The sequence below is a fragment of the Rousettus aegyptiacus genome, unplaced genomic scaffold, assembly GCF_014176215.1.
Source record: "Rousettus aegyptiacus isolate mRouAeg1 unplaced genomic scaffold, mRouAeg1.p scaffold_m13_p_1, whole genome shotgun sequence".
Lineage (NCBI taxonomy): Eukaryota > Metazoa > Chordata > Mammalia > Chiroptera > Pteropodidae > Rousettus > Rousettus aegyptiacus.
In genome coordinates, this window is record NW_023416284.1 from 43,711,859 (window position 1) to 43,724,988 (window position 13,130).

At 36.2% G+C, this 13,130-nt stretch overlaps 1 protein-coding gene across 3 annotated transcripts in view; it reads left to right on the plus strand.

The window, feature by feature from the left end:
• CACHD1 (cache domain containing 1) overlaps nt 1-13,130 on the plus strand; it is a 194,484-nt gene that overhangs the window by 101,174 nt on the left and 80,180 nt on the right. For all 3 annotated transcript variants that reach the window (XR_001598688.2, XM_016159137.2, XM_036234798.1), the window contains exon 3: nt 2,235-2,383. Coding sequence is in view for 2 of the 3 variants with exons in the window: in XM_016159137.2 (XP_016014623.2) it covers nt 2,235-2,383 (149 nt within the window). In the remaining variant the exon portion in view is untranslated. The remainder of the gene's footprint in view (nt 1-2,234; nt 2,384-13,130) is intronic.

Below are 13,130 nucleotides of genomic sequence, written 5' to 3' on the forward strand. Positions count from 1 at the left end.
CAGAACCTAGAACTTGGTCTTGATGGAGTTTCCAGAGATACATATTGTTGTATATTTGTAAAATAAGCATACCATGTTTTTAAAGAGGTCGTTGATTCTTAAACCAAAAGGCATTCAAATTTTTTTGACTTTTGTTCATTAAACATTTTTTTGCCTGCAATACCAAGCAATGTGTAGGTGCTAAAGATAAAGAGATGAACAGAAACTTACATATAGTACCTGCCCTTATAGAGCATACAGTCAAGGGGGGGTGGTAACCAGATGTTAAATAGATAATAGCATTAAAATATAATGTGTGTTATGAGGGAGGGGGATGCAGGGCAACGTGGGAATATACATTAGGTTTTCATCTGGAACCTGTTACTCCGTCTCTCATCCTCAACTGCCCATTGAATGTGAGAGTCTAGGAAAAAAGGATTGTTGCACTAGTGCAAACTTGTTTAAAAAACATGTCGGTACATCTACGGATAATAAATTAATAGTCCTATCTCTGTATTTGGGCGACATCTTGAAGAACTATAGGCATACATGATGCCTCTTTCACATTAATTTGGGAAAGGAAAACCAAAAAACAAAGTAGAAATTTATAAATATTGAAATTTAGATTTTTTTTTCCTTCTTAAGGTACCATTTCGGATGGGAGGAAAACTAACCTAGAAGAACAGTTTGGAACTAATTGGCTGAATTACAAATTGAGATAGTTGTCTTTTGATTTTTCACTACAGTAGATTTTCTCAAACGAGTTACTATTGATGTTTCGGATTGTATAATTCGTGGTTATGGAGCTGTCCTGTGCATTGTAGGGTGTTGGGAGCGTTTTGACTTACACCTACTAGATGCCAATAGCACTCCACCAAGTCGTAACAACCAAAATTACCTCCAGATTTCGCCAAGCATCTCCTGGGGTGGGAGGCAGGGTGGTGAATCACCAGTGGTCTAAATTAAGATGAGAAATTCAATGTGTCTATACACTTTATTGCAAAGACTCTAACAAGAGAAACATACTTTTCTAGTAAGAACTCAGGGAGTAGAATTGCAGGTGGACTTAATTTTTGACACGCAAACGTTCCTCCTTTGAAAATGCTGAAATGAATTTGCACAACCCATTACCAAATCAAACATTACACTCATATTCTTCTATTATGTCCAGAAATTTTTCTAAACTTTATAGTTCATACAATATTTAACAAAGTCAAGAGCCTCAGATATTTTTAATTGAAACTCTGAAAGTTCCCGAATATCACTGAAACTGAATCAAATTTTAAAATTGGCTTGAAAATAACAAATGAAGACATTTCGATTTGGCTCTATGTTCTTAGTCTGTAAGCTATTGGATTGTGCGAGCTGCATGACCCAAAGGAGATGATTAGTTCTCCTCTAGTGTGCTGATAATAAATAGCTCTACAAAACCAATTAGCTATAATTCTATCAGTCATTTCATTTGGGTAACATTCTGTTTAAGAGAAGGAAAAACAACACCGTTTTCCTTGGAGATCTGTAATTAAGCTGTGATATTTGATGGGAATGATGGAGGAAAGAGCAGAATGCTTATTAATTTACATTTATTATTCCCATATGAAAGTAAATTATGATGAAGTGTTCTGTTCACAACAGTTAATAAAGACATTTGTCCATCTTAAAGGTGTAACAGACCAAACACACCTATATCTCTAATTATATACCTTATTTTATGTGACTGTGTACATTGTACAACTCTAGGGATTTTCCCTTGCATGGAAGGCTATGAATGGTGTTCCCTGAAGTTGTGTAGCTGGAGACACTCAATGTCATTTCCCTTCCTTCATGTGTTTTACCCATGAAAATCTATGTGAATACGTAACTATGAGTAGTGGGATTTTATTCTTCCAATCATTATTGTTTCTTTGTAATTCCTAATGCCCACTGTCATACTAACAATCTTATCAGTAGACTTTGTTTTTCTATATCTAGCAAGGCATTTTATGGATCAGTACTGTTCTATTTGAATTTTAACACATTAGAAGTTATTAATATATCATCATCTGTATAAGACAGAAGGTATTGTTATCTGTGACTTCTGGGCATTTTATAATTTTTTAAATCTCCATTTACACAGTAGAATAAGACTTGGATGTGTGTTGTTTGTATTACTTGAAGTTTAATATATGCAGTATGTGACACAAATTAATTAGCTTATTAGAAGTACAGTTATTGTCTTGGGCTTTCAACTTATTTTACTCACTGTCATCCCACAGCTAGCCAAAAAAATCCGAGAGAAGTTCAACCGTTACCTGGATGTAGTCAACCGGAACAAGCAAGTTGTAGAAGCATCCTATACGGCTCACCTGACCTCTCCCCTCACTGCAATTCAAGACTGCTGTACAATCCCACCTTCCATGATGGAGTAAGAGTTTAAAATTTCTTGTCGTTTAAACCAGGAATTGAATAGCTTTCCATTCATATTCAAAATGCCCATTTCTGTATTGCAGAGTATATAGTATTCCTATTTTAAATAATCCCTTTATCATTACATAGACAAATACTTTTTTAAAAAGCATGACTCAATATTCTATATCCAGAAAATTCCTGGACCCTCCTTGCTTACTTTTTTGTCATGCTGGAATTCAAGTTCAAAAAATATCAAATACTAATTGAGTATAGAGTTGACTAAGTCTAGAAAATTTGAACATTTTGTCATGTGTCAACAAGTCCTGAATAAGATAATCTCACTGATTCTGGTAGCTTGCCTAATTTAAGGGGGTGCTTTTTGTCTTTGATAAGAGCAGCAACAATTTTCACTTCTTACTTTAGATACCGTATTTAGAACTACCAAGGGAAATGTGGCTTCAGATAATATTGTAACCAAATTAGTATCCTTGTGGTTGAGGATATTTTTGTTTATTGGGCTAGTGATATTTATTTTTAGACGAGTTAGAGGGTCATGTGATGCTAGAGATTATTTGTAGTGGAAAAAACACCTAGAGGTACGAAGAACCTTAAGTTAGACTTGGCCTTTAATTAGCTGTGATTTTAATCAAGTTACTTAATGTGTATTTTTATGTGCAGTTTTTTATCAGTGGATAACAATCTTCATTATGCCAGTTGGGCTATTTAGAATGAGTAAAAGGTGTAACATACTTTAAAAATTATACGAGTATAAAGGTTACTATAATTAGTATGTATTACTCCTCTTTTTGCTCCATAAGTGCTCTTGAGGCTATGTAAGGGATGGCCGCAACATAGTTCTTTAGTGGTTTGATGATGCTTTGCTTCCACAAGCAAGTGTTTACTTACAGTAGTTTCTTGGTAGTCTCTGTAGGTAGCAGGACATTCTTAGGATACATTATTCCTCCATCTATGTGTTGTTAACATGATCCTTCTCTCTGGCTTAAACCTATCTGTGGCTTAAAGAAGATCATACTAGTTGTTTGCTAAACTAAATGGAAATTGTATGCAATTTGGAATGAGACTATGGATAACGAGTCCTACCTATAGCACATAATACTCAGATGGGCTTGTTTAGTTGATGTCTTTGAGACACCCTGTCTTCATCTCTAGAGTAAGGGCAATAATAAATACTTAACAGGCTGTCATGAACATTCAGTAAAATCAAATGTGAAAATACCTTGTAAACTAATGTTCTGAACAAATATTAGCCATACTATTTATATACTCTCAAACTGGCCATAACATAAATACTATTTCATTTTTTGTTTATTAGGTTTAATCAAAACCTAGTACGTAGTTGGCATCAGTAACTTAATGTTTTTAACAAACTTACCTCCTATCTAAAAATAAATTTAGGGTCCAGCTGGGTTTTGAACTAAAAGACAAAAATCATTTTCAGGGCAGAGAGAAAAAGATAGTATAGTAAGAGAGAAATCCTTAGAGCTAGAATTATGTTTAAAACGGTGGTTCTCAGCCAGGGGTGATTTTTTTCATTTTTTCTTTTCCTGCACAAGGGACACTTGGTGATGCCTAGAAACATGTTCAGTTGCTAAAGTTGGAAGGTGGGGCCAGTTACTACTGACATCTAGTGAGTGGTAGCCAGGGATGTTGCTCATACCCTATAATGCACAAGCGAGCCCCCCAAAACAAAGAATTGTCTGCCTCAAAATGTCAGCGGGGCAGAGGTCGAAAAACCCAGGTTCAGAAAGTTGGAGAGCTTTATGAATTCCAAAGTCGACCTTTTTTGCTCTAGATGAAACAAAAAGCTTAAATTGATTGGTGTTTATTAGTGAATCTGCTCCATCTGTCTCCTCTTTCCCATTACCTGCCTACTTGGTGAATCTCTAATAATGGTTCAAGAAGTAACTCGACGATTTGCCTCTCTCCATAGCTTCCTATTACCTCTTTTTTTCTCTACTTATTTCCCTTTGCCCCTCTAAGAATTTACTGCTCCCTCATCTTTGTTCCTCTAGAAAGTATCATATACCTTTTTATAGTGTAGAACTTGTTGATAAGTCTGTCTCCCCTGCTGTTCTAGTCAGGGATTACACATCATCCATCCATTTATGTCCCAGCACCTGGCAATTGTGTTTAATTACTATTTGTTGGAATCTGAATTGATTCGAATATGAGGATGAGTGAGAGGATGTCCACTCTTAAGAAATTTAAAAATTATTGGGTGGGGGCAAATACCGAACATAATTAGTAGTTAAGGCAAAATGTGACGTAGCCGAGATACTGTGGTTCCTGAAAGCAGAGAAATATAACAGGTGGATGGCATCACAAAAGACTCTCTGAACTTGAGAAGAATGCATCTTATTTGATCTGGTCATTTGGAGGAATACCACAAGAAAATAACCAGACACATTCATAAAGATAAACATGTAAAGAAAATAATTGTGCCATTGAGAATAGAGAATATTGTAAAGACCCTAAATTTCTAGCAATAAGGAATTAGTTAAGGAAATTGCATCATATTATAGAAGTGAGATGATAAGATACAGCCATGCTATAGAAGAATATTCACTCATGTGTGAAAATGGCCATACATACATACATCCATACATACACACATGCTCACATTAAACTGTTTTAGGGTAAAGACAGTGATTTCTATTTTTAATATGCAATGATAAGGGCAGAGGTCTGAGATGGCTATCCAGATATTTGGCAAAACCTATTAGTCTATCTTCTTTTGTTCAGTACAGTAAAACACAACATATAGTTTCTGCCCTCCCAGAATTTCTCCTTTAGGTCAGTTTAACATCCGAGAGACCTTTATTGTACTAGAGGGAAAAATGCAAGTTAGTATGAGAGGCTGTTCCTCCTTCTGCATTGAATGTTGAATGGGGACTCGGCAGAGCTAGATGCTGTCTTCTCTCCTCACTAGTTCTTGGCAAAGCTGAGAACTGCCATTTAGGATGATTCTTGTAAACCCATGGAAGTTCTGACTACAAAGTTGAGTACTCAGAAGATGTACAGATGAGCAAATGACAGGTTCCCTCTGGTGCCATATTAAAGAGATATCTGATAACACCTGTTTGCAGCAGAAAGTGGCAAGTGATGACTGACTACCCTACTCTTAACTGTGTGTTATTGTCGATGAATTGAGCTAACTTTCCAGGGACATGTGTGTAGGAATTTTTGGAGTGAACTCTGAGCTGGAGCTTTCCTCACCATTGCCTGCGCAACAATACTTTCTAAAATTACAATACTCTCTTGCCTTTTTAATGAAGATTCAAAAGTGGAAAGAGTTAATTGTAAGCTTTTAGGGTAAACCAGGGTAAGAACCCTTAGCTGCTTTCGTTCCAGTTCCTTATAAAACACTTTTATCTGCATTTTCTAACTGTGTGGTATTCTACTGAACATATTTTTAGTCTCTCTTTCCTATATTCCAATTGCTCCAAAAAATGTCTGCAGTTTGAATCTTAGGGAGTTCATGTTGGGATTAAGTGCGAAAAGGATTTCCAGTCTTGGTATGTGACTAAAAATTTTTTTAAATGCCAGGCAGATTTGATTTTGTATCCTATCTCTTTCACTTATAAGTTGACCTTGGGAAGTCACTTGATGCTAATCCTCAGTTTCCTTATCAGTGAGATGAGAATAATGATGGTACTTACCTGACAGTCATTGTAGAGAGATGTTTGTAGGCCATAATTTTTTTGTTAAGTACGTATTTCAATACTATCCTCTATGTCAAGGGATACTGTTTTTTCTCTTTTGGCAATAACATAGTTTCTTTTAAAAAATAAATTACCTAAATTAAAAAGCGAATTAATTTAAATGAAAATAAGAGAACGTGACCAAAATTTTGAAGATGATATATATGGTGGTGAATGAATAAAGTTTATGAAAATTGGACTCACGATTGTTGCTAAAGTCCTTCTAAACTGTAAGATTTTATAGTTCTATGAAGTAAATGCTCTACCTAGCCACATGCATATGTATTAATACAGCCACTGGAATAAATGTAAACAATTGGACTTGAAATAAAGGATCTCCAGTCCTAGATCTGGATCATTTCAGTTTTTAAATACATGGGCCCTGTAAACATTATTTAAAAGTCAGTACTAGCCCTGGGGCACTCTAGCTACTTGTCACTCTCATTTAAGTGCCTGTGGTCTGTTGACCTTCTTTTCTAGATGTATTAAAGAAAAATTAGTACTAGGACAATATTTTTATAAGTAATTTTAACCAATGGCTAATTTTCACCTTTCATTTTAGGCCTAGAATATCATTTTTACTGATTTATAGTCAAAAATTGGTTTTTCTCACTAAAGCTTAATAATGCATATTTAAAAAAAATAATAATAAAATGCCCAGAGCCAAAGAGAGAGGGGCTTTAAAGCATCCTATTATAGAACATTCTGCAGAATATACTGCCGAAGGCTATACTGTGATGACAACAGAGAGAACCTGCAAAGCAGCATAAAATCGATTTTTTCAGATGATTTTGATACTTTCCTTCTCGGACCAGTCAACTCTTAAAATTCTTACTCAGGAGCTCTCGAAGTTAATTATTTTGTATGGGGCCTTGCATAGCCATTAGGCACTCTGTCATTGTTGAAGGGATGATCTGAAGAATTCTCTAAGATGGAAAAGAAAATAGATAGGTTGAGGCTTTGTCTAAGACAAACTCATTTTCAGTGTGTATCACTTAAAATAACAGAATTTTGAGAACGAGTTCATTTATTCATGTAATTTAATTAACAGCTCCCTCTGTGTTAGATAGGGTCAGCTGATGAGGGTGCACGAGATCCTGGGCTCCCCCACAGGAAATGCGCAGACACGCAACCACATAATTATACTCACAGACTATATCTGGCCTACAGATGTGTCTCTCTTGACCCCACAAGATGTTTTAAAGGTTTTAAAATGGGTAAAGTTCAAAGTCTGTTGCAAACATTTAAATTTTGGGATGGTACACATGTAAAAAATCCAAATTTCTGTCTTCTCTGAAGTCAGAAGATCTGGCAATACTGGGTCCGCATTCACACTGGGCAATAGCTTTTGTGAAGAGCAGCACCCCTTAGTAGTGAGGGTGTGTATTCTTTCATTCGCCACAGTCCCCACTAGTCTATACTGTGTTATGGCCAACCCATTTCCCTGACTTTTATCACCTCCTTGTCCCACATAAGCATGTGAGTTTGCAACTCACAACCTAAAAAGACTATATAATGTTAATACATTTAACTTGAGAAAATGTCCCTGTGCATTCTCATTCTCTCATTTAAAGAATATATGTCTTTTATGCATAAGACTAAGAACATCTATCCCAAAACCTGGCTCGCCACAGAGATGGGGTTCTGCTGTGTGCATGTAAAGCTATTGCTTAGTCAGTAGGCCCTGCTAACCCTTGGCTTTTACATAAACCAGTCAATAATTTCCTCTTCCACACCTCTTAATTCACTTCTCCCTTCCCCAATCTCTTCTATAGATGTTTACTGCCTGGTGGCGTTCTTATTTTTTTATTTTTGATGTTATTTAAGTTTAAGAAAACAATGGAGAGGAACAAAACAGAGAGGAAATACTGGAAAGATGAACTTAGATTTTTATTCTCTTTTGTGTTTCCAAGTGGGATTCAGTGCTGTTAACCTCACGCAGTTAATGCTCGTAAATTGACTGATCATGGTAGAAACTGGCATCAAGGCATGTAGACCAGGTTTGAGATGAGCAGAGTTATACTCTGATGGAGCTAACATAAGTAAGCAACTTGTCTCCAAGGCTGTCTGAAGCCAGCCGCCTGGGGCTGGCTCTACAGAGGCTTCTCTAATATTCATCAGGGGAGACTGTAAAAGTTTCACTGATTCCAAAAAATAAAGAAACTGTTGGAACCACTGTCAAACTGGATCCCTGCTATTTTACAAATTGCTCTTTAAGTTGGGCCATCGACTGAGATTGGTACAGTCACTGAGGAATTCAGTTAGGACTCATCTCATTTTCTGAGAACCCAAATGTAATGCATCCACAGCTGATGCCCGTTAGAACTATATGATTTAAGAGTCAGGTCTTATCAGTCAACCTGTTGGGGGTATTATACTGTAGGCAAGGCACCTAGCATGTGTTCTGATGAAGAACACAGGCTTCTGATTACAATTCTCATGAATAGCGACTGTTATAATCCTCTCTATTACTCATAGTTCTCCAGAGAAACAGACCAATAGGGTGAGAGATTTATTTTCAGGTATTGGCTCACATGATTGTGAAGATGCAAGTTCAAAATATGCAGGGTAGCCCAGCAGGCTAGAGACTCAGGGAAGAGCTTCCATCTGCTGGCAGAATTCCTTGCTTGGCGGAAGTCAGTCTTTGTTATGTTAGGTCCTTCAACTAATTGGATGAGGCCCACCCACAAGGCCACTGGTTTAAATGTTGATCTCATCTCCCCAAATCCTTTACAGAAACGTCCAGGATAGTGTTTTATCAGATATTTGGGCACCGTGGCCTAACAAAATTGACACATAAAATTAATCATCACACTCTTTCAAAGAAAGGACAGAAAATTGGGCTACAAAAACCTACCATTGAAATTAAACTTGTTAACCCTTAGATTTAGACTGGAGGATGCTAGACTCTCGTTCCTTGGAGCTTTCAGAGCTAGCTAGTGGTATCTACTCTCTGATTTTAAACTATATTACAAAGCTATAGTAATCAAACCAGTATAGTATTGACATAAAAACAGACACATAGATCAACAGAACAGAGAGCCCAGAAATAAACCCACACATGTATGGTCAATGAATTTACAACAAAAGAACCAAGAATATATGATGAGGAAGGCACGAATAAATGGAAAAGTGGACCACCATCTTACACCGCATACAAAAATAAACTGAAAATGGATTAAAGACATGAATATAAGACCTGAAACCATAAGACTCCTAGAGGAAAACATAAGCGGTAAGCTCCATGACATCAGTCTTGACCATGATTTTTTTGGATATGACTCCAAATGCAAAAAATAATAAGGGGGGCTACATCAAACTAAACATCTACACAGCAAAGGAAATCATCAACAAAATGAAAAGGCAGCCTACCAAACGGGAGAAAATATTTGCAAAATCATGGATCTGACAAGGGGAGAATATCCAAAATATATAAGGGACTCATAAAACTCGGTAGCAATTAAACAAAAATCCAAAAAAAAAAAAAAATGGACAGAATATCTGAATAAACATTTTCTGAAGAAGATATACAGATGGCCAATAGGTACATGGAAGATGCTCAACATCACTAATCATCAGGGAAATGTGAATTAATACCACGATGAGGTATCTTATACCCTTAGAAAGGCTATTATCAAAAAGACATGAATAATAAGCGTTGGAGAGGATGCAGAGAAAAGGGAACCTTTGTACACTGTTGGTAGGGATGTAAATTGGTAGAGCCACTGTGGAAAACATTGTGGATGTTCTTCAAAAAATGAATTACCATATGATCCAGCAGTTCCACTTTTGGGTATTTATCCAAAGGAAACAAAAACACAAATTTAAAAATATATCTGTACCCTCATGTTCATTGCAGCATTATTTACAATAGCCAAGTAATGGAAACAACCTAAATATTCATCAATGGATGAATGAATAAAGAAGTTGTGGTATGTGTGTGTGTGTATGTATATATATATATATAGTGGAATATTATTCAGGCATAAAAAGGAATGAAATGTTGCCATTTGCCACAACATGATTGGACTTTGAGGGCATTACACTAAGTGAAATAAATCAGAGAAAGAGAAATACCGTGAGATCTCACTTAAATGTAGAATCTGTTTTTAAAAAAGCAAAAACAAAGACCAAGTTGGTGAGGAGCAGCAAAATGGGTAAAGGAAGTCAAAAGGTACAGAATGACAGTCGCAAAATAAGTCATGGGGATGAAATGTACAGCATGGCGACTATAGTTAATGATACTATATTGCGTATCTGAAAGTTGCTAAGAGATTGGATCTTTAGTCCTCATCACAAAAGAAAAAATTTCATAGCTATGTATGGCGACAGATGTTCCCTAAACTTATTGTAGTGAACATTTTGCAGTAACATATACAAATATCAAATCATTATGTCTATACTGGAAGCTAATAAGATGTTATGCATCCATTATACCTCAATGAAAAATGAAGTTAAGCTCATGTTAATGGGCTACTTGGAGAGGAATCTTGGCATTTCATAATTCTTTTTCCATGTAAATTAGTTGTATGTTTGGTGTCATGATTTAGATGTTATGCAAATGTCTGTGTTCACATTGTAAGTTCTTTAAGTATGATTGTCATCATAGGAGCCAGAAATAAGTTACTTAGAGGGCTATCTATTTATTTATTTATTTGATGGTTAACATCCTGACCCATAATGTTCATATTCCTGTACTAAGCTCTCTTTAAGTGTTTAGCTTCAGGTCATGCTTTCGTGGTTTCGTTTGTTTATTTCGAACCTATACATGATCTTTCATTTTAGGAGGAGGCAAGCTTCTTTTTAATTTTTTATTAATTTCCTTTTTTTCATTCAGTCTCTACTGTGGCAAAAAGAAAAACCATAAGCAGTAAAGACAGTTTTCCTTTGAGTTCAGGTGATGCAGATTTTATCATAGTAGTATAGTACTATGACTGGATGGGCCTCGCCTCTGCCACTTTGTCGTGGGAAGTTCACTTAACCTCTTTAGTCCTCAGGTTCCTCAACTGTAAAATGAGCGTTTTAAATTGTACTCCAGAGACCAGGTTTGTTTTTAACTGGAGCCATTTGCCATTATAGACAACTTCTCCGACTGCCCAAATTTGGGCATTCTGGAGTTCATTATGGAATTTGTTTTCATTTGTTTTGAAAGTTCCTGAGGTGAGGGAGTGGGGAGAGATAGTATGCAGCTAGGCCCGCAGAGGTTAAATCACTCATTTATTTATTCATTCTTTTAAAAAATAACTGTATGTGGATTGGTCTATGAGAGAAGCGTTTCAGCTGAGAGTTGTAGTAGGATATGGAGGAAGTAATTTCCAGGAGAGACGGGTCAACATAAAATTCCATGGCTGGAAATGGCCAGGAACACTGAAGCATACATTGCAAGTCTAGAGCAAGCGAAGGAAGAGGCAGATGAGAAGTTGAATTAATATCAGATCATAGAGACCCTCAAATGCTAGACTTTGAACTTTCTTCGGGAGACTTTAGGCTCTGTAAATGAAGTAAAAGACAATGTCCTCTTCTAGATCTTTACTGTCTGACTCACAGTAGACACCCAATAAATATTAGTTGACTGAATTACAGAATTTAAGATTTTTGAGAAAAGGAATGAAACAATGAGACATCAGTTTGAAGGAGGTTTTACTTGTCAACCGTATGACAACTAAAACACCTCATCTGATTTCAGTTTTGTAGACAAGAAGAGAGGGCGGTGAGCTTAGCTGTTGGCACCCATCATGTTGAGTGTGGGAAGAGGGAGGAATTAAATAAAGGTGGCTGAGGTTGGTTCTGAGTAGCTCTGAGAGAGGTTGATACCAGCGTCTAGGGCATAGTTTCACTTCTTGTGTCCTCTCAACCTTCTCAGTTACACTTGACTTCAGAGACCCTGTCAGAGTTAACTTTGTGTTTAATACCTTGCTTGAACACATCCTCAATAAGCATTTGCTGAAAGAATTATTTCATGGTAGCAAACCTAATTTTGTCTTTAGATTTTGAGAACTGGTAGTGATGATGTCAGAATTATTGATCTACTTTACCTATAGAGAGAAGGTCAAGAACTTTTGTGCCAATTCACAATAGCCATCGTTTTCATCTGAGTATTATTTCATTGTTATAATCCCTGATAGGAAACTGAAGTTAATACCAACTAAGTTATCTCAGTTATTAGATTTTGTCTTTAATAATAATGGATAGGAATAATATTAATTGTATGCAGTATGAATTTAAAAACACAAAATTTCCAAATACCTGTATATACAGTAGTCTGCAAGGGATATATTCCAAGACCCTGCAGTGAGTACCTGAAACCAAGAATAGTACTGAACCCTAACTATATACAGACAGCATACACACACACGTACACACACATATACATGTACATACATACACATACACACACAATTGCTGTCTTTTCCTATATAAAAATACTTATGATATTTTATTTATAAATAAGGCACACTAAGAGATTAACAATAATTAATAATAGAGTAAAACAGTTATAACAATATAATAGTTATATGAATGAATGTGGTCACTCACTTAAGGGGATTCCTTGCTGAAGTAGTGTATAGGCCCAATGCTTTCTGGTACAACACGCTGCCGTCAGTCAGAACACGTTTTCTGTTCATCTCTTCCACCCACAAATTTAATGGGTTTTTTTTATCATCTTAACTAATCACTTATCATGTACTATAGTTGTAACTTTTGCAGTTCGAGGTATGACAGCAAAACTAACACAGATTTTTCCCCCTTCTTCACAATTTCGCAGATGAAACATTCATTCTTACCATAGATCTTAACAACCTCAGCATGCAATGTTTTTCTTTCCTTATTAAGTCAAGAGTTTTCACTTTTTCACTCAAAGGAAGTACTTTTCAGCTTCTCTTTGGCATATCCAGATTGCCATCATCACTACTCTTGTGCTTTGGGTCATTATTAAGTAAAATAAGGGCTACTTGAACACAAGCACTGTGATACTGAGACAGTTGATCTGATAACTAACATGGATACTAAGTGACTAATAGGCGAGAGCGTATACAGCAT